The 22317-nt window shown below is 34.6% G+C and overlaps 2 protein-coding genes across 4 annotated transcripts; both read right to left on the bottom strand.

The window, feature by feature from the left end:
• Positions 1 to 4706: 4706 nt before the first annotated feature.
• On the bottom strand, positions 4707 to 8906 carry LOC102667959 (uncharacterized). 3 transcript variants are annotated; one of them, XR_005890095.1, is made up of 5 exons: positions 7493 to 8906; positions 6272 to 7404; positions 5568 to 6158; positions 4982 to 5499; positions 4707 to 4877 (listed from the first exon to the last, which is right to left on the bottom strand). XR_005890095.1 is itself a non-coding variant. In XM_041012961.1 (2 exons), exons 1-2 carry the CDS (start codon positions 7578 to 7580, stop codon positions 6305 to 6307), a joined length of 1188 nt encoding a protein of 395 aa, XP_040868895.1. In that variant the 5' UTR covers positions 7581 to 8906; the 3' UTR covers positions 6175 to 6304. The 3 variants fall into 3 exon arrangements, 1 of the variants encoding a protein (XP_040868895.1); XR_005890094.1 differs by having other exon boundaries at positions 4982 to 6158; XM_041012961.1 differs by lacking the exons at positions 4707 to 4877; positions 4982 to 5499; positions 5568 to 6158 and having other exon boundaries at positions 6175 to 7404.
• Positions 8907 to 12435: 3529 nt separating this feature from the next.
• LOC102668091 (putative disease resistance protein RGA1) lies at positions 12436 to 14753 on the bottom strand. The gene is made up of 2 exons (XM_014771429.2): positions 13885 to 14753; positions 12436 to 13788 (listed from the first exon to the last, which is right to left on the bottom strand). Exons 1-2 carry the CDS (start codon positions 14443 to 14445, stop codon positions 13771 to 13773), a joined length of 579 nt encoding a protein of 192 aa, XP_014626915.1. The 5' UTR covers positions 14446 to 14753; the 3' UTR covers positions 12436 to 13770.
• Between the last annotated feature and the right edge of the window lie 7564 nt (positions 14754 to 22317).

Genomic DNA, 22317 nt, shown 5'->3' with positions numbered 1-22317 from the left:
TTGATTGATTACTTTTGATGCTTGTTTTCTACTTGAGTTTAGACTGTCCTTGATGATTGTGATTGAATTTGATTGACTGTGTTTGATGATTGATTGATTGTGTGTTTAATTGTCTTTGATGTTTGTTCCTGAATGAGTTTTTGATTTTTTTTAAAGAATCTATTAAACTTTTCAAATTAGTTTCATGTTTTAAGAAAACTATTTGAAATTTAGAAAAGGAAATTTTGAAATTGAAATTTGAAATTGAAAATTGAAATTTGAAAAGTTAAATTTGAAATTTGAAATTAAAATTTGGAAGTTGGAAGTTGGAAGTAGTTATTGGAAGTTGAAAGTTAAAAATGGAAGTTGGAAGTTGGAAGTGGAAGTTACTGGAAGTTGAAAGTTGGAAATGAAAGTTATTGGAAGTTGAAAGTTGAAAATGGAGGTTGGAAGTTGGAAGGGGAAGTTACTAAAAGTTGAAATTGGAAGTTGGAATTTAAAATTTAAAATTTAAAATTTAAATTTTAAAATTTGAAATTTGAAATTTGAAATTTGAAATTTGAATTATGAATTTTAAATTTTTTTTAATAATAGAAATTATTGTGTATAGTTAGTTGATTGTTAATTTAATTAATTTGATTTGAAATATTTGATGATTGATTGTATTTGATTGTGTTTGATTGATGTGTTATTGTACTTGTTTTTGCTTGATTAATATTGAATGATTGATTTAATACCTTTTGGTATCACTTGATTCTCATACATTGCAACAAACATCTTTCTCCTCGCTATTCATGATTTGTTTTTGATGTTGACAAAGGGGGAGAGAAAGATAAAAGATAAAATAGTAAGAAAAATTATCTATTGTTTTATGAGACAACTTTTTATATATGAAAAATATGAAATCTTCAATTGTCTCATATAAGCAATCATTGTAAAACCAAGGGGGAGTAAACTATATGCAAATAGATATTTTCTTTGTTGTTGCTACTAACCTACAGGTGGTTGTCATCATCAAAATGGGGGAGAATGTAAATCATGAAGATTTTGATGATATCAAGAAGAATTTGCTTGAGAAAGGGGGAGATGTAAATCATGCAAGCTTTGATGGTGTCGAGAATAAATCACATGTTTGTCATCATCAAAAAGGGGGAGAATGTGAATGTATGTATACATGATTTTGATGATGTCAAAGAAGAATCTAACAAGGCTGCTTCAAATGATAAGCATTTGCTTCAAGAATAATTCAAGATTGCTTCAACAAACAAAGCCTTGTTTCAAGATTCACTAAAGACCAAGTCTTGCCTTAAAACATAGTGCTTTCAAGACATGCAAGGCTCTGGTAATCGATTACCAGGAAGTGTAATCGATTACCAGAAGACAGGGCTGAGAAATAGTTGTTGAAAAAGGTTTTGAATTTGAATTTTCAACATGTAATCGATTACCATATGATTGTAATCGATTACCAGCAACGAAACTTTGGAAATTCAAATTCAAAAGTCATAACCCTTCAAATTATAATTGTGCAAAAAGTTATATCAAGTTTTTAAAATGCAAGTCAAGGTCTTACTTTTATAGAATCTTTATGTCTGGTCAAGAAAACCATTGGAAGAGTTATAACCTTGAACAAATCTTGAGAAAACCATTGGAAGAGTTACATATCTTGATTTTTATTCCAAACTTGTCACTGGTAATCGATTACCAAAACCATGTAATCAGATACACTGGTAATCAATTACCAATATATTGTAATCGATTACACCATTTAAAAAACAATTGGAACGTTACAAATTCAGTTAAAAGCTTTTGAAATCAAACTTTGCCACTGGTAATCGATTACAGGAAACTGGTAATCGATTACCAGAGAGTAAAAACTCTGGTAACTTAGAAAATTTTGAGAAAAACTCTTTTGAAAAACAAAATTGTGCTATGTTTGTTTTTTGAAAAATCTTTTCAATACTTCCCTTGTGAAGTCTTCTTGATTTCTTCTCTTGAATCTTGAATTCATCTTCTCTTGAATCTTGAAATCAAACTTTTCTTGATTCTTGAATCTTCTTGATTTCTTCTCATGAAACTTGAAATTAATCTTGATCTTGAACTTGTTGACTCAATCTTGAAATCATTCTTTAGGCTTTTTGTCATCATCTTTGTCATCATCAAAACTACTTGAATCAACTTGATTCATCATCATGAAGCTTGCTTCTACAAATTACAGGTTTAGCTAGTTAGTTATCAAATTATTTTGCTTTTATTTTATTAACCGCTATCTTTGTTGTACGGGCAAAGAATCAACATTATGAACCACGAAATATCACTTTAGTCCTAACCATGCAATATAACACTGATATTATGAACCAACAACACCTAATAAAATGTTAACAGAATAACCTTATAAAATGCTAAAAAAACACCAAATATAGCAATTTTGCAGCAAAATAACAGTATAAAAATAACAGGCAATGGATATCACAGTAAATATATACGAGTATAAAGACAACAAAATAATAAGCACAACATAAAATAGGTGGTGGAAATAAACACACACGCATGCATTAACTTGATGGACAATGGAAAAATCCAACATTGAAATATGATAATTGATTCTCCCATGATGCAGAAGCAACTCCAGGGTAACTTCACCCAAAATCGATTTTCAATACGTGAATCATGTCCAACACAATAAATCAAACATCATGGTCTCCTCTTTTTTCACGTTTGACCATTCCTGATCCACGTCCAGGGGTTGCCAAAGGACCTTCAACGCTTATATGTGTCAACAAATCATTCCTATTCGTCTTCTTCTTCCTTCAACTTTTATGGTTCTTCAATGAAGACATCTTTAATATGTTATATTTTGGACCAAAACTCACTAACATGGGGATGATATTTTTTGCATAATTCAAGGCAACCATCGATATACAAATATTCAAGTGTGGTGAGGTGATGGATGTTATCCGGGAGAGATATAAGCTTTGGACAATCTGATATAGTACGTGCTTTCAGATTAGTCATAGTTGACAACCACTCTGGAAGCATTTCAAGATTGTCGCAGTTCATCATAAACAAGGAATGTAAGGAGTTGGCAGTTTCTTCAAGCCATTGAGGTAAGGCCACCAGCTGTGGTAAATCCCCAAATCCAACAAGTTTTAATTTCAACTTGGGGTTTTGTTCTTCATGGTGGTCCTTCCACAGATCTAAGTCTAAATTAACACAGTCTTGAACAAATAGAGTTTCTAATTCAGGAAAATTTGTAACATCCAGTAGCAAAGACTTCACACTATGACAGACAACAACATACAATGTTTTAATAGCAGGGAACTTCACCCCTCCAAAGATAGACTCCATATTATGGCATGATTGAATAGACAGAAGTGCAAGTGAGATCAAATTGGAAATCTCACTGTAAGGCAAAACAGGTTGCTTTGTAGTTATCTCCAAATGTCGAAGACTATTAATTTTCTTAATCCTTTGGGAAATGCTTCTAGCTCCTTGCATCCCGAAACATTCAACAATTGCAAATTTTGGAGCTTGCAAATAGAATTGGGGAGTCTCTTGATGTTGCCATTATTCGCAATGCTGAAATATCTCAAGTGTTTCAACTTACCAATGGAACGTGGCAAAGTCTTGCATGTCGAATCCCTTAAATCCAAAACTCACAATAATTGAGTGAATAGGCAATTTAGTCCCTAAGATTGTAACAATTTTGCATATTAGTTCCTAACTTAAATTTTAATTCAAAATAGTCCCTAACTTTACATAATTTGTGCAAAATAGTCATTGTCGTTAAATTCCCAGGTGACGGCGTTAGTGAGGTGCATTGGTGGCAATTCAGTGCCACGTAGACTATCCAACGTGGCACTGAAGTCTGCATTTATAAATCCTCTCTCACGCAAGTTTGCTTCTACTTCTTCCCTAAATAAATTAGGGTTTACGAAGTTGCTGGTTTCTCACACTGAGTTGCTTCTTCTTCTTCTTCTTCTCTGACGCTCAGTTGCTTCTTCTTGTCTTGTCTGTAACTACCCTTTGCTTCTTGTTGTTCACTTGATTTCTCCATGTCTGCAAGTGGCAGTTGTTGTGCATTTTCTAGTAGTTTCATTCAGCAATGCCACCATGGAAGAAGTGCTGCTATTCGAACTGCAAGAACAAGGAGGAACCCAGGAAGGCTATTCTATACTTGTTCATTGCCCTAAACAGACCCAGATAACTGTCAATTTTTTCAATGGGTTGAAGAAGAAAACCAAGTTTCTAATTTGTCTTCTATCTCAAGAGAAGCAATGGTAGTGGCTGATTTGAGGCTACAAATTGAAGCTTTGCAGAAGAAAATGAGAAATTTAACAAGCATTGTGTTGTTAGGTTTTTCATTTTTAATTGTAATGTTAGTTTTAGGGGGAATGTATTTTAGGTAAAATGTGTAATAGCATCTTTTGATATTGTAATTGTTGTTTTGCTAAAGAATTTGTAGTAGGAAGAAATTTGTTGCTACTGTCAGTTACCCATTTCAATTAAATATAATTTGTTGGTGAAATTTGTAGTTTATTAAATATAATTTGTTGTTGTATAGCTTTTTGAAGTTATTGAAGTAGCACTAAACCAGGTGGTCCTACTCCAACTCCAAATCCAACACAGTGTATAATTTATAAAAGAAAGAGAAGAAACATGACATTAAATCAATTTCACATAATGTTTGACATACCAAAGCATGGTAGTTAGAAGCAATTGTTCAGCAGACCATAATGTTTACATCATTTCACATACCAGTGAAGCTTTCAAAATATACAACTACACATCCTAATATCAAAATAAAACAAAAAATGGGTCTTCAGTTTTCTTCATTTTTTATACTGCATCATCTTTATCAGCAACCTTCCTTTGTTTGGCTCTTGTTATGTTGTAGGGACCTACATGCAAATGCCAAACATGAATAAAACTTGTAATATATAAGAATGGAGTGCTGCAACAAATTAGGTTGAGATAAAAATACTTTGTTGTGACAAATATTTACCATCAACTCCATGTCACTATCTTGTGACAAATTAGGCTGAGATAAATTAATCTCCACTGGATCTTGTTGAACATGAGCAGCAGCTTCTTCAGCCTTATTCAAAGCTTGCTCATCTTGAGATAGTAGGTGGTCATCCTCATTTGAAGTTGGTGGTGCAACATATTTCTTTGGCCTAATATGAACTCCAATATTTTTGCAGCTTCTGATGTTATGATTGGTTTGGCCACACTTTCCACATGTAAAGTCAACCAATTTCCTCCTTACCCTATGTCTTGTGACATTGTCCTCATCTACAGATCTCCTTCTATTTTTCTTAGGCCTTCCTCTTTGGACCCTTTTATGTGGTGGAACAGGGTGTGCATACTGTGTCTAGGCCTAATATTGTGGTCCTTGGACTGGTTCAATAAAATGCTGGTATGTCTTATTATAAGCCTCTATTGACAGCCACTCATGACACATGTCCTCAGGCTTCCCTTCTTTGTGAGTTATTGTTGCAATGGCATGTCATCATGGCATCCCTACATCAAAGTTGTAAAATCACCACACATTTAGGTTAGGAATGAAAAAAAAGTGTAAAGAACACAACCTGTTAGTTGCCATACTCTACAAGTGCATGTCCATTCAGCTAAATTGACCTCAACCTTATTCCCCCACATGTGGACCTCATATCGCAGGCCCATGTTATCACCACACCAAATTGGAGTCCATTCATTAGCAAAATGAATCTCTTTTTCTAGTCTTTTGTACTGAACTGGACATAATGGTCCAAGCTTTCCAGGAAGTTTAACCTTGCAGGCAGCCATGGTTCTCATGATGTAACTTCTAATTTCTTCAAGCATGGTGATAATAGGCTTGCACCTATACTACAGAATCCTGGAATTAAATACCTCACATTTGTTGTTGCATATGTTGTCCACTTTGGGTGTTGTACTGAAATGGGCTTTTGTCCATGCTTGCTTGGGCCATTTATTCAAGTACTCCCAAGCCTAGCAGTTGATTGTCTTCAAATGGGCCATATGGCCTTCAAACTCAACAATAGTAGTGGATTTTGCACATTGCCAGACAATTCCTTTAAGTTCCTTGCTTTTCCATTGCTTTGTAAAATTTTGCCAAAGATGCAAGACACAGAATCTATGAGGTGCACCAGGCACGATTCCTGTAAAGCTGGAATAAGTCCCTGAAAAATGCAGCAATCTAGTAAATACTTCTGGACTAGTCCCTAACTTATGTCATTAACTTCAATTAAATACCTAACTTATGATAATAATTGAAAATCACACCATGTCATACCTTTTTCATGTCTGACATGAAATTCCACCCATTCTATATGTAATCCCCAAGATCATCTTCATGCAACAAAGTTAAAAACCATTTCCAATTGTCTTTGTTCTCAATGTTCACCACAGCATAAGCAATAACAAAGATGTGGTTATTACCATTAACCCCAATAGCAGAGAGCAAGTTTCCTCCAAATGCACTCTTTAGGAAACATCCATCTAGACCTATGAATGGTCTACATCCAGCAACAAACCCCTTCTTACAACCAGCAAGACAAATATATAGCCTCTGAAATTGTGGTGGACCTTCTGGACTTGGCACTGTGTTGATGTTAACTGTTGATCCAGGATTGCTCCTCAACAACTCATGTGCATAATCAAATACTTTGGCATATTGTTTCCTCCCATTCCCTTCCACTAGTTGCTTTGCTTCTTTCATGGCTCTCCACGTTTTTGTAACTTCAATGTGAACTCCAAACTCTTGCTTGAAATAATCCAAAGCTTCAACACATTTAAGGGTTGGCTGCATTCTGAGTTTACCCTCAAGTTTGTTGACCACCCACTGTCTATTTGCTTGTTTGTTGTTCACTTCTCTGCAGCAATTATGGTTATGCTTAAATGACTTTATCTGAAAAGAGTTTCTAACTTCATTCTTTGCACAGTAGATCTCCCAATCAGAAGATGCCTTCTTGCATTTTGCTCTAGCCCTCAGTTTATCATTCTTCTTCCACTTGAACTCCCTGCCCATGAATATGCTATACTCCCTCAAGGCAGATTTAAATTCATCCAGAGTACCAAACTTCATCCCTATTTCCAACTTCTGTTCACCAACTCCACTACTTTGACTATATTGAGGATAAACTTCAACATCCTCATCTTCATCATGACTACTAATGGGGATTTTCAACTCCTCTGAATGATAACCATATGTCTCAACTTCAACTTCATTCATCATACAAGAGAAATTTGTAAACCACTCATCACTGTCAACTTCCTTTTCCTCCTCACTACCACCAACATCTCTCTCTTCACCACTACCATCTCTCTTCTCACCAGCATCAACATCCCTCTGCTCACCAGCATCTCTCTGCTCTCCAGCACCAACATGCTCACCAGCACCAACCTCTCTCCCTCCACCACCAACATCTGCATCAATGGTGATCAAGTAAAAATTAATCATATTAATTAATTATGGTAACCATGTTGGACCAAGTACAGATGAATTAAAACTTACCTTCCTCATGGCCAACAACATGTACATCATCTAAATCATCCTCATTCTCAACAGCTTCTGGAATTGAATCACATCCCAAGTACAACATCTATGGGACTTCTTCTAAAATTGGATCTACTTCATGATGAAAATAAACATTTATCTCGTTCTTATTTTCAAAAGCATCCCTCACTAAGTGTGATATATCTCTATCAGTTGTACAACTCCTTAACCCATGATTAAAATCTAAGTCCTTATCAATCAACCAAAAACAATCTCCTATATTGTTATACTTCTTACAAGCTTTCACCAGATCATATAAGATAAATGCATTCAGGCAATCTGCAGATATATCCTCCCAAACGTCAAATTCTCCGCCTATATATTCAACCTTTCCATCTCTGGCACGTGGAGTGAATCTTCCTCCATGGTGCAATATTAAAGTTATATTGTCATTCATTCTACACAATCAGAAACCACAAACATTGTCATATATTAGGAAATAAAAAACCTAACTCAAACTCAAACATAGGCACATCACACAACAACATGCAATGTCATCTATAAAAATAGAGCATCATAAATGAAAATAATAAAGGACCATAAACATCCCTGCGAAGCGCGAAGACAATGCAAATGAAAACCCTTGAACATATAAAACCCCAAATGAATCCACCAAAACAATGCAAATGAAAATGAACGCAAAAAAACCACCAACTTGACTGCCAAGCGCGAAGACTCACAATCACCGACAAAGGGATTGCAGTGGAGGGAAGAGCAAACTGCAAACAGTTAAAAAACCCTACAAGCAGTCAGACAATGAAACCGCGTTGTGGGGGAAAATGCGTTTACTTAATTTTTTATTGCTTTTTAACCTAACTTTTCCTAATTTTTCAATTCAGTCCTTGCCACATGGGATTGTTGACTTGGACTCAAACTTGCCACATTGGGTTGCTTACGTGGACTGAGGTTTGCCAAATAGACATTTGACTAACGAAGGAAATTAGATTTTAACAGCAGGGACTTATTTGCATAACGGATGTAAAGATAGGGACTATTTTGAATTAAAATTTAAGTTAGGGACTAATATGCAAAATGGTTACAATCTCAGGGACTAAATTTCCTATTCACTCCGCAATAATTTGAACTTTGACACACAAGTATTTAGCAAAGCTTCAATGTTGGCTCCTTGTGCACCATTTGGAAACATTATGGTTCTCACAGCTACCGATTTTGAGGTGAATGAATTTCCAATAAAATTGTATTCAGCAAAAGAAAGATGCCGAATATTCACAGGATTATTTTGAATGTGGGACTTTATAAGTAGGCACTCATCTTTTGCAACAAACAGAGCAAGATCATGCACCAAATCATGAATTTTAAATTGGTAAATAGTGCCTAAATTGACAAAATCTTGAAGGAAAGATCTTGACAGTAATTCATCCAGATACTATTTGACAACATCTTCCGATGTCTCATTCTTTCTAGGTGATGCAAAGAGACCAAGTGCCCCCCAAAGCTTAGCTACCTCATCACTAATAAATTGATAATCCTTTGGGTAAAGCAAAAACAATGCAAAACATTGCCTTAAATAGGAGGGCAAGAAATCATAACTTAATTTAAGTGCAAGTAAAATGTCATCTTTTTTTTTGTGGAAAATTCCAAATTTCATTGTCTCTCACATATTCCCACTCATTTGCCTCAGACATTGAAAATAGTAAACTCCTCAATGTTCTCACAGCCAATGGAACCCCTCTGCATTTTTTCACAATTTCTTCCGTAATATTTACCAAATGAGGATGTTTTTCCTCTTCACCTTCTTTAAAGGCCCATTTGACAAAAAGAGATAATGAATCCTTGTTATGAGGAACAAAACAAACCAACAAAAGCACCACTAAGGGCACAAACCCCTAGGTGGATTCCCTTTAACAGAATTTGTTAGAAGGTGCTGAGCTGTCAGGAGGATATTGGTTCATATGGAATATGTTGTTGGCATGTTGCTTCCCATCATGAAACACTGCATTGTTGTCATTTTCCACTTTTCTGTTAATTTCTTTTGGCATTCTAGCACCTTCTGTTTTCGTAGCAGCAACCTTGGCTAGTGCCTCTATATAAGGGATGCTTAGTATGCAATAGAGGACAGCAAAAAAATAATACAAGTTTTCCTTCCTTATTTTTCTCTCTTATGGAGGTTCCTAGCCCTCGAAGCTAGGTTATTCTTCCCCATTGTTCCTGCGTTTGTAGCATTTGGTGCTTTCATTGAGAGCTCATGGTTGTCTTCCATGGCTACCATACCAACTTCCACTACCACCATCCACACCACTCGCTAAATGGAGCTTCTGTGGCTGCCATTATAGCTCCAACCATTGCAACCCATACCATCCGTTGAACCACCCCTTCCCTTGCCATCCTTTCCACACAGCCAACCACCAGCAACCATTTCCGTAGCACTCATCCCATTCCTTGTCACAAACCCCTCATCCTTTTGTACATTCAGCTCAATCCCTTGGGATTGATTTTGAGAGCATCTGCAAACGTTTGCTAAGCTTGTTCGATACCGAAGGAACTTCTCCTTCCACTACTAGAAAATAAGGCTTTTATATCGGTTATTTAAGACTTTCAATATCGGTTATTAACCGATGTTGAAAGTACCGATGTGGAAACTAGTGTTAACATCGGTTTTTCAAAACCAATGTTAACTAATAAATACAACATTAGTTATTTAAATAGCCAATGTTATATGATAAGAATTATGAAAAAAAGTTATAAATCTGCATATCAACATTGAATTTTTAAAAAACTGATGATAAATGTCACTTACAACATCGATTTTTAAAAAAACTGATGTTAAATGTCACTTATAACATCGGTTTTTTAAAAAACCGATGTTTTAGAACTTTTTTTTAATTTGTTTTCTGTTTTTTAAATAAATCCAAAATTAACCTGCAAATTTTAAAATCAGACCACACAACATATAATTTTCATTTTGTTTTGAAATAGTTTTACTAGAAATTCCATGAGAAATTTACTAAATACTATGAATTTAAAGCATATTTAATGTTGAAACATGAATCGTAAAAAATGTAAAGTAAGTAAATATAAACTACAATTACAAAATTGTCTAAACATCTTAAGTTTCATTTTTAACTTTCAAATAGTACTTTGCCCACTGGATGCGAAGCGCCTTCAATCTCTCTGGTTCCAATGGTCTAACATTAGTGAAATACTGCATTATATAATAAAACATAACTTAATAATATATTAGCAATCATAACAAAATGAAATTTGGTGAATTAAAAATTACCATTTCCCAACTAAAATATAAGTATAATTTCATCACACAACAGATGCTCCCGTATGTCGTTGACTTTTTGTCGTCTTCCATTCAAACAATTTATGCATGGACAAAAAAATTCCCGTTTTCATCTGATTGACTTCTTTCTGAAGCAAATTGTAAGAACTGTTTCACTTCTTCCTCATACGCAGGGCTCAAGCGACTTTCATTCATCCAACTTCGATCCATCTAAATAATAACGCTGTCATACTCCGAAACTCATTCAATGCATGAAATCTCACTTTTTCATTTAAGGTGTGGCCCTATCCCATTTAGGAAGACACTTTTTTATGGTAGATTCAAGCATCAAGGTTTATCTTATTTTGTTAAATTTGATGAAATTTCAGCAGCATTTCGCATTGGTGTCCAAGTACACGACATGAAATCGATGACATTAATTACCCAATAATCAAGTATGCACTCAGAGAACAACCAGAAATGCACTGTACCAAAATTTTATCAAATCAAACAAAATAATGTTAACCTTAAAGCATGGATCTACCATAAAAATATGAGTCTCTTCAAACTATCCAAATGGACAATTCAAGATTCAATACAATGAACAAGCAAAAAAATGAACAATAATTCGTACAATTCTGTGGGAATCTTTCTTTCACGAATTAGCGAAACGAAAATCGTGATATTCTATTACAATGGCGAGAGAAAAAAGAAGAAAGAAAGAAAACATTAAAAATGAGAAGAAAAGATGTAAGAAGAAGGAATGAAGAGATAAAGAGTAGAGAGTGCAAACCCTAAAAACGATGTAGAGTGAGTGCGGAGGGAGGGAAGAGATAGTGGCAACAATATACTCACATAGCTCTGGCACCAGTATCTCTCTCTCAAGGTGAAAAAAAAGTTCAGAATATAGACACATGGCTTTTTTTATAACATTAACTCCTATATTATCTCATTGTAATCTGTCTTTGAATAATACAGTAATTAATTAACTTAATAATAATAATAATAATTTGTAGTAATGTTCTTTTGTTTAAGGATAAACATTTTCCCTTTAAAATAAATTAATTTTAGAATTTTATTAACGAATATTTTTTTTTTGGTGTCCTTGCTCTTTAAATCCTTGTGCCTGGTTAAACTAAAATAATAAGAATCAGAAAATAAATACAACAGCCAACAAAGCATAGGCAAAGTAGAACTATGATAAGTATTGAAAACTATGACCTTTTTAAGAAGAAAAAAACTAAATTTTTTATTTTTATAATAATTAAATAAAATATATTATTAATAAATTTTAATTTTTTTATGATATAATTGTTTTTACCAACATTCTATAAAAGTTCTATAAAAGTTAAACTTTATTATTAAAAATAGTTTTTTTTTTAATTTTCAAATGCACTAATATACAATAATTTATATAAATGTGTGTTATATTTAAATGATAATCATGAAATAATAAAATTAAAATTACAGAATTTATTTTAAAAATTTAATTTAATTTTTAAATGTTTATCTTTTGAATTTGTTATTGTTTATTAATTATTATATTTTTTAATTAAAATATAATTAATAACTCAATATATAATTTTTTAATATATATATATATAAATAATTAAAGAAAAAGAATTTATATTAACATTAGTTATTTGAAAACCAATGTCGTTAAACACTTACAACATCGGTTTTCAAATAACCGATGTTAATAGGACGATGTTAAAACTCATTTTTTTAGTAGTGTTCATTTCGGAAACCAGCTATGTTTCTCCCATTTCAGCACCCACCTCAAATGGCGGACGCAGAACCTTCTCCCGCGGGTGTAGACCGCCTTGAGGCCGCCTTGGCCAAACTTGATGCGGCTCAACGCCGCCTCGACTCCCAATTGAATGCCCTTCTCCTAAAACTGCCTCCGAGAACCATCCACCACTACCCATCATCCTTTGTGCAGTCACCACCGCCACCTCCGCCGCCCATGCCGACTCCACCTCCATCTTCTTTCTCTGCACAGACATTCCTCACCCACACTCCAATACTGACTCTGCCGCGGACTCCACTACTGCCTCCACCGTTGCCTCCGCCGCTCAAGCCGACTCCATCACCCACGCTCACCGCACCCACGACCATGCCACCTTCGCCAGCCATGCCGCCTCCGCTTCCCATGCCAACGGAGCCTCCATCCGCACAACCATCCCTTCCACCATTGTCGGGTTCGCTTCCTAGGCATGCTTTGCATCTTCCCACTTTTGGTCACGCTTGTGCCGCTATTCCCATTTCCGACAACCTCTTCAGTGCTATCCTTCATTATGGCCATACCACAGCTCCTCACACCAAGCATGGAGAACATTGAGACATCGCGCTGTTTGAGCTGGGACCTAGATTCTTTGGGACTATCATGGTCTCACGCAAGTGCATACTCATTGTCTTTGCACTATGGATAGGTGCTAAACTGAGTGAGTTTTGCCGCAACAGACCTTGGGACCCTGGTATTACTTTTGGTAGCCATAGTTTGAAGCCCCGACACCTTGAGGACAAGGTGTTTTTGATGGGCCAGGGAATGTTAGGATGGACAAAACAAACCAGAAAAAGCACCACTAAGGGCACAAACCCCTGGGTGGATTCCCTTTAACAAAATTTGTTAGAAGGTGCTGAGCTAGGATATTGGTTCATATGGAATATGTTGTGGCATGTTGCTTCCCATCGTGCAACACTGCATTGTTGCCATTTTCCACTTTTCTGTTATTTTATTTTGGCATTCTAGCACCTTCTGTTTTCGTAGTAGCAACCTTGGTTAATGCCTCTATATAAGGGATGCTTAGTATGTAATAGAGGACAACAGAAAAATAATACAAGTTTTCCTTCCTTATCTTTCTCTCTTATGGAGGTTCCTAGCCCTCGAAGCTAGGGTGTTCTTCCCCCTTGTTCCTGCATTTGTAACAATCCTCCGGAGAAAGGCTTTGTAACTTGTGAGAGGTAACGGTGCCCATCATGGAAGCAATGGAATCAATACGTGTAGTCACCAGAATTTTACTTCCTGCAGCAACCCCTTCTTGTATTAAATTCCTCAACTCAACCCATTTAACAAGATCATCATTCCATACGTCATCCAAGACAAGTAAGAATTTTTTACCAGCAAGTTTCCTTTTCTCAATTGATTTTGTAATTGCTCTAAATCGACCAAGTTTAAATTCTGTTGGGAAAGAGGAGCATCAGCAACATTAGCAGAATTGATGATTTTAACTCGTGTGTCAACATCAATTATTCGGAGACCAAACTTGTGCCTATCAGCTGCAACCTTGTCTAGCCTCTTGCTGCAATCTTTGATTTTCTGAGCCATCTTGCAATGAAAAACAAGTGGATTAGAACTTGAGAAGAAGTGGCTTACCTCGTCTTTGATGTTACCATGAACTTTGAGCACTTGCTTTCGCAGTGTTTGGCACTCAAATTCATCCAACACATCTTCGGCATCATAGAAGACACTTTTGAGCTGCCTCAGCCATTGCCGAAGCTCATGGTTATGCTCCTGCTTTTGCTCAGCATCTAGCAGCACTGCCTTGACTAATGAGAGAGTTTTTTCAAACTCTCGTAGATGATCGTATACGTCCAGCGCCTCAGAAGCTTCTTGGAAAGCCCGAGAAGCAAGCTTTTCAATGAGTGACTCCACAATGCTGAAGATAAATGATTCAGCCATGGTTATCTTATCAGGAATCAGAACACGTAGCAGAGATAAGAACACAAAACACTCACTAATTGTCAACACTACTTTTTCAAAATCCTTGATTGTTCTTTGCAAACAAAGGAAGATGAAAAAGTATAAGGGAGAAGAAGGAATGTATGAGTTGAGTTTTTTTTTTTTTTCTTTTGAAAAAATATGGAGACAAACAATCTGCAGAGAAGAAATTTTATTGCTACCATGGATCAAAGAAAGAAGGCAAGCATCTATGAGTTGAATCAAGGTTAATTGAGTAAATTCATGACTATCATCACTACTCCTGTATATTATAATGGTTAGGATTTTATAAAATATTAATATGAATTTCTATTGATGAAATTTGAACCTGTTGCTTAATAATAATTCGAATAACATCAGCTATAAAAATAAAAAATAAAAAATCAACTCGTAAAGAAGCATCTCTCGGTCAGCAAGGAAACATAATACTTGAGAAACGATGACACGTTATTCTCAAAGCTGATTCCCTATTGAATTAATAGTAAAAAATGATAATAATAACAAAACTTGTAACCAAAACTAAGACATTCTTTTCTTTATTTGGACCAATGCGTCTTCCAAATAGATTAGTATCCTATTCTAGAGTTGTTCGGAAGTTTACCCAAAAAGTAAAAATTAGAAAAGCTAAAAGTGATCTTTATTCGTTATATAACAAAAACAAAATCTGGATATGAAAGGTATTTTATACGGAGAAAAGGAGACAAAGGGAAAGGGTTGTGCTTCGTTTGAATTGGGGGAAGCATAATTAAAACAGGGTTTTGACTCGTAATTTTGCCACATAGGCTGTATGTACCCAAGTGCATTTCTGAATTTTATATTTTTTTAATTATCGCTACCTATCCATAATTTTTGCCAATCAACGGATTATTAGCAAAGTGTTTCTAAATGAATGACCAACTGACACATTTTTTTAGCAAATATACATTTCAGTCCTCAAAATTGTAACATAATGTCATTTTTTTTGGGAAAAAATGTAAATTATATTAAACCTAAAATGATATAACAATAAATGGGGTATACCCCGCAGCTTAAGAAAATCAAAAGTCTCCCTAATACAAGAAGACCTATATCAAGATGTTAAAACAAATGCAACAGGTGCGATTATCTATACATAAGAAACTTAATCTTACTAATAACATCTATTACAGAAAATTGATAATCTTCAAAAATCAACTTGTTCCTAGACAGCCAGATGCAGTAGACTGTAATTGCTATAGCCAGACAACGAAATTTTCCTTGAACACCTAATGTCATTTTATACCATGTTAAGTGAGTTATGCTTGTTTGTATCAAATTTTTAAGACTCGGACCATCCCAATCAATTTGATTAGTCGAATCGTGATCCAATGACTGGATTGGTTTGGGTCTTATGTTCGATCAGGTGTGTTTTTGACTCGGAACAACTCGATCGGATTTGTAGTCCCGTCAATCTGGACTGGATCAATTATTGTTTTTCTATGGTTATTTTCACGTACAAGTTGTCAACGTTATTCATTTTAGTTACTTATTACATAGGTTTGATATGTTGGTTTATGGTACGGTTATGGTAGAAATACCGATTTATTTACCCGCTAAGGAAAAAACTTCCAATTAATTATATTTAAGCTAAAATGCAATTTTAGTCTATTTATTTTTTGTAATATATAATTTTGATTTCTTTATTTTAAAATTAAGGCATGTAGTTGTTGTATTTAAAAAATTAATAATTTCAATCTCTCCATTGAAAATAAGATGTTGACAGTTAATTCTAACTTTAACTCATGTTATTGAAAGGAAAATTACTTTTCAACCCATTCATCTTCTTTGCACCATTCTTCATCCAATTTTTTCAGCAATGTTCCCACCTCTGTTTCTTGTACCTCTCCTCTATTAACATCCTCCTTCTCCCTTCCATTTATATCTAAATCCCCAACTTTTTTTGTTGGAATTGTAATTCTCCACAACCCAAAATAGTGTAAATAGTCTGCAACAAAAAAAAAAAATCATATTTGAAAATGTGATAAGAAGAAGCATTGGGGAGGTGATGGTGTAGTTTTGAAACCTTTCGCTTAAATACTTTTGTTTCTCCTTTTTTTTTATCCAAAATATAAATCCCTAATTTTGTTTTGAGGTTTGACCTATCTTAAAAAAAATCCTAATTTATTGATCGCAATTTCTTGCCAAGAACTTTTGATGTTGGTTGCAAGGTTGAAATCGAGGTTCTAAAATTTGATAATTGTTGAAATTTAGGTTTAGGAATGTTTTTCAATTTCTCCTAGTGATTTTATAGAGGAAGGTAGCTGGGTGTGGAACACGTTTGTAAGAGAGACGTTGACAATCGAGACGCCAATGACTGTGTGGAAAGCAAGTTTCGTGGTGGTTAATTACAACTAAAATTACATTTTAGTGTTATATTTAACATCATTATGTATAACTTATGCATGTGCCTAAACTTAATTAAATATTATGAATATGTCTAAACTGTGATTTGTAATTATTAATTAATACGTAAACTTATTTTGAAATATTATTGAACAATAATGTAAAAAAAATATTTTAACTAATTAAACTTTTAGAAAAGACTTCCCTATAAATAACATAAAAATATTACCCCAATTTAATTTAGGAATTCCAAGTAACTGCAAAAATTATGTGTTTTTTTTAGCTTAATTTGATCTAACACCATGATGTATTGACTAGAATTATCTAGATAAGACAAAATTTATATCTTAGATATTTTTAATATTGTTTTCTAATAAAAACTGACATTTCAATAGGCTGTCAAGTATATTGGTGAAAATAGGCTGGGCTTCTGAAATTTGAATTTGTTGTCAAGTACATTTAAAGATCATATTACTAAAAACAATGAAAATTAGAAGGATAAAAAAATTAAATCCTTAAAATATAATAATCAAAATTAAAATAAATTATAGACTAAATATATTTAAATAATTAATTATTAACAATTTAATATACCATTTAGGATAAAATTATAATTTTAATCTCAAATTTATTTTCAGTTTTCATGAAAGAAAAAGTGGAAGATAAAAAGAATTTAATCAAAGAGGCAAGTATTAAACAAATGATTCAATTAGCACAATTTGATGTAAAATGGTATGCTCACGAAGAGTTAGTGATTAGATTAATTAGTGTGTTTATATTTGATTCTGAGATCAATGTGATTCTGTAGGTAGCATTGATTCTAATCAAACGTAATTTTAGAATAATGTGATTATATATATATATATATATATATATATATATATATATATATATATATATATATATATATTGATTTTCACATTTAATGATCAAAATTAATTTTGAATGTTAAATTAACAAAATGGATATTAATTGTTTGTGGATGTCTTTTGCATTATAATTTACCAAAATGGCAGTGTGTAATATTCCAATTTCCTCGGTGATTACAGGATTAGCTAGTTAGTTACCAAATTATTTTGTTTTTATCTTATTAAGTTATTAACCACTGTTTTTGCAGTACAGGCAAAGAACAACATTATGAACCAAGAAATAACACTTTAGTCCTAACCATGCAGTATAATAACACTGATATTATGAACCAACAACACCAAATAAAATGTTAACAGAATAACCTTATAAAATGCTAAAACAGCACCAAATATAGTTGTTCTGCAGAAAAATAACAGTATAAAAACAACAGGCAGTGGAGATTACAGTAAATATACGAATATAAAAAGAACAACAAAAAAATAAGCACAACATAAAATAGGCCGTGGAAATAAACACACGCGTGCATTAACTTCATGGACAATGGAAAAATCCAACATTGATATCTGAGAATTGATTCTCGCATGAGGCAGAAGCAGCTCCAGGGTAACTTCACCCATAATCGATTTTCATTAAGTGAATCACGTCCAACACAATAAATAAAACATCATGGTCGCCTCTTTTTTCACGTCTGACGATTCCTGATCACCATCTAGGGGTTGCCAAAGGAGATTCAGCGCTTATATGTCTCAACAAATCATTCCTATTCGTCTTCTTCTTCTTCCGGCTTTTCTGGTTCTTCAATGATGATGACGTGTTTGATATGTGATATTTTGGACCAAAACTCACCGACATGGGGCTGGCATTTTCTACATAGTTCAGAACAACCGAAGATTCTCAACCTTTCAAGTGCGTGAGGTGATGGATGTTATCCGGGAGAGATATAAGCTTTGGACAATCTGATATAAGATGTGATTTAAGATTAATCAGAGTTGACAACCACTTCGGAAGCATTTCAAGATTGTCGCAGTTTTTAATGAACAAGGTCTGTAAGGAGTTGGCAGTTTCTTGAAGCCATTGAGGTAAGGCCACCAGTTGCGGTAAACCCCAAAATCCAACACATTTTAACTTCAGCATGGGACTTCGTTCTTCATGGTGGTCCTTCCAGAGATCCAAGTCCAGATTAACACAGTCTTGAACAAACAGATCGAGTTTCTAATTCAGGAAAATTTGTAACATCCAGTGGCAAAGACATCAGACTATGACAATCAGAAACATTCAATGTTTTAAGAGCAGGAAATAAACTTCACCCCTCCAATTATGGGAAAGTCTTTCAGAATAAGAGTAGGAGTGGATATAACTCGGCCACTAAAGAGGGGAATTACTCTAAAACTAGGAGAAAAGATGATAAAGGAGATTTTGTTCAAATATGACAGATTAGGAAGTCTTTGTTTGTTGTGCAAATGCTTGAATCATTTGATGAAGGAGTGACTGTAAAGAAGAAGATACGAATGAAATTGATCTAGATGATTTACCCTATGGGACATGGATGAAAGCATCTCCCATGAGAGCAAACAAGGTAATTGGAATGAGGAATGAGGTAAAGATTGGGAGCTTTGGAAGGAGGTTATTGGAAAACACAAGGAGCACTCAAATTCAGTTAAAAGGAAAGGGACAAACTTGAGAATATCGGAAAAAGGAAAAGTAACTCTGCCAGTGTGTTCTAGAAGTGTTGTAGGTGCTGGAAGGATGTCACTTAGACAAGGGGTCGATTACTAGGAAAGAAAAGGAGACAAAACAGGCCCTACCACTGATGAAGGTGAAGGCAATACCTGAATCTTTCGTTGGAAGAAGAAGAAGATTTTATTTCATTTGCCACACAAAATACAAGAATATAATCCCTTATTTATACTAGAATAGAGTGACTACTCACATAATTTGCTTATTCAAGAATACTGAATGCTCACATAATTGTTTATTCAAGACTTTGTAACTTATAACTTTACAACTTTCATCTTCCACAATTTAAGGCACATAAAACTTGTTATTATTATTTTTCTAATTAATATCTAACATCCTCCCTTAATTGGAAAATTCTTCTGCACACTAAGTCTTGCTCGCAATCTTCGAAAATCTTCAAATTTGAGAGGCTTGGTGAAAATATCCGTAACTTGATCTTGAGTTTTCACATGAGTCAATTCTACTTCTTTCTTGGTAATGCACTCTCTAATGAAATGATACCTTGTATCTATATGCTTACTTTGTTCATGGAACACCGGATTCTTGGCATGCTCTTGTGCAGATCTATTATCAACATAGATCTTTGTGCTTTCCTTTTGCAACAACTGAAGTTCCTCCAACAATCTTCTTAGCCAAATGGCATGACATGTGCAAGAAGTTGTAGCTACATACTCGGCTTCACAAGTAGAAAGTGTCACAATGCCTTGCTTCTTAGAACTCCATGTAAAAACACAATCACCCATAAAAAATACAAATCCGGTAGTACTTTTTCTATCATCAACATCTCTGGCAAAATCACTATCACAAAATCCCACAAGCTTATAGTTATTGGAGGGAGAATAAAACAATCCAAAATCAATTGTACCCTTCAAGTAACGAAGAATTCTTTTTGCGGCTTTTAGATGAGGAGAGGTAGGAGCCTCCGTAAAGCGACACACAACTCCCACCGCATATAGAATATCGGGCCTTGTATTGGTTAGATACCTTAAACTCCCCACAAGACTCTTGAAGACCGTGGAGTCTACCTTCTCTCCTTCATCAAACTTTGATAACTTCAAGCCACCTTCCATAGGTGTGTTCACGGGATTGCGATCAAGCATATTAAATTTCTTCAACACTTCTTTTGTGTAGCTTTCTTGTGAGACAAAGATCCCATTCTCCGTTTTCTTCACTTCCATTCCCAAGTAATATGACATGAGTCCCATATCTGTCATATCAAATTCACGAGACATGGACTCCTTGAAGTCTTCAAACAAATTTGGGTTATTACCGGTAAAGATAAGGTCATCCACATAAAAACAAATAAATAAGACATCACCATTATTAAAAGTTTTAACATAAAGAGCATACTCATTTTGACAACGAACAAACCCATTGTCTTGGAAGTACTTGTCAATGTGAGTATTCCATGCCCTCGGTGCTTGCTTTAGACCATACAACGCCTTGTTCAATTTCAAGACTTTTCCTTCTTGACCTTCGATGACAAAACCCATTGGTTGTTCAACATAGACATCTTCTTCAAGATAGCCATTTAGAAATGCCGATTTTACATCAAGCTGAAAAATTCTCCACTTCATTTGAGCTGCCAAGGAAATAAGAAGACGAATGGTCTCTATGCGGGCAATCGGTGCAAACACTTCATCATAATCAACTCCATATTGTTGCTTGTAGCCTTTAGCTACAAGTCTTGCTTTGTGTCTCTCAACCTCTCCTTTTGCATTCTTCTTGATTTTGAACACCCATTTGACTCCAATTGCTTCATGACCTTTGGGAAGGCTTGATAACTCCCAAGTGTTGTTCTTCTCAATGGCTTTGATTTCTTCTTCCATGGCTTGTCTCCACCTTTTGTCTTTCATTGCTTCATCAAAGTTTAAGGGTTCACTGTCAACAAAAAGACAAAACAAATCATATATAACTTCAATTTCATCATATAATTCTTGAATATTTCTCATTCTTCTTGGCCTTTCACTTGAACTCCCTTTGGAAGATGATGAGGCTTCATTGGTTGAAGGAGTTGGTGAAAGTGTTGGAGTTGAATCATTTGGATTCAAGGCTTCTTCATCTATTTCTTTAAAGTACGGGAAAAAATCATAAGTGTCTTCTTTCTCCTCCCAATTCCATATGCCTTCTTCATAGAACTTGACATCTCGGCTCACAATTGTCTTTCCATTGTTTGGATTGTACAATTTGTAGCCTTTTGAGCTTGCATCATAGCCAATGAACACATGTTTCTCACTCCGATCATCAAGCTTGAATCTTCCTTGGTCGGGTACATGAGCATATGCAATGCTCCCAAATACTCTCAAGTGATCAACTCTTGGCTTCACTCTACTCCATGCTTCTTATGGTGTTTGATCTTTGACATTCTTTGTTGGGGAGCAATTGGACAAATAAATGGCACATGCAACAGCTTCGGCCCAAAATTCCTTTGGCATATTTTTAGCCTTCAACATACATCTAGTCATATTAAGAATAGTTCTATTTTTTCTCTCCACTACCCCATTTTGTTGTGGAGATCTAGGAACCATTAGAGGGCGACGAATCCCATATTTTTTACAAAATTCATTAAATTCTTTTGATGTGAATTCGTCACCTCTATCGGATCTTAGAGCTTTGATTACATAACCACTCTCCTTTTCCACAAGAGCTTTAAAATTTTTAAGAACTACAAATGCCTCAGATTTTTGCTTTAGAAAATAAACCCAAGTCTTCCTACTATAATCATCAATAAAAAGCAAGAAATATTTATTGTTACCACATGAAGGAGGATTGATTGGGCCACACACATCGGTGTAAACAAGTTGGAGAGGCTCCTTTGCTCTTGAATTAGCTTCTTTTGGAAAACTCCTTCTTGCATGCTTTCCA

This window comes from Glycine max, chromosome 19, assembly GCF_000004515.6.
Source record: "Glycine max cultivar Williams 82 chromosome 19, Glycine_max_v4.0, whole genome shotgun sequence".
In the NCBI taxonomy this organism is placed as follows: Eukaryota; Viridiplantae; Streptophyta; class Magnoliopsida; order Fabales; family Fabaceae; genus Glycine; species Glycine max.
This window is presented reverse-complemented; position numbering and strand designations above follow the sequence as displayed.

What these genes read in the sequence shown, in the direction of transcription:
- LOC102667959 (XM_041012961.1), bottom strand. Translation starts at nt 7,580, where the DNA reads ATGTTGTACTTGGGATGTGATTCAATTCCAGAAGCTGTTGAGAATGAG. An exon ending in TGTTGTTGGCCATGAGGAAG is followed by an intron (nt 7,405 to 7,492) that starts GTAAGTTTTAAT and finishes CCATTGATGCAG; the next exon opens with ATGTTGGTGGTGGAGGGAGA.
- LOC102668091 (XM_014771429.2), bottom strand. Translation starts at nt 14,445, where the DNA reads ATGGCTGAATCATTTATCTTCAGCATTGTGGAGTCACTCATTGAAAAG.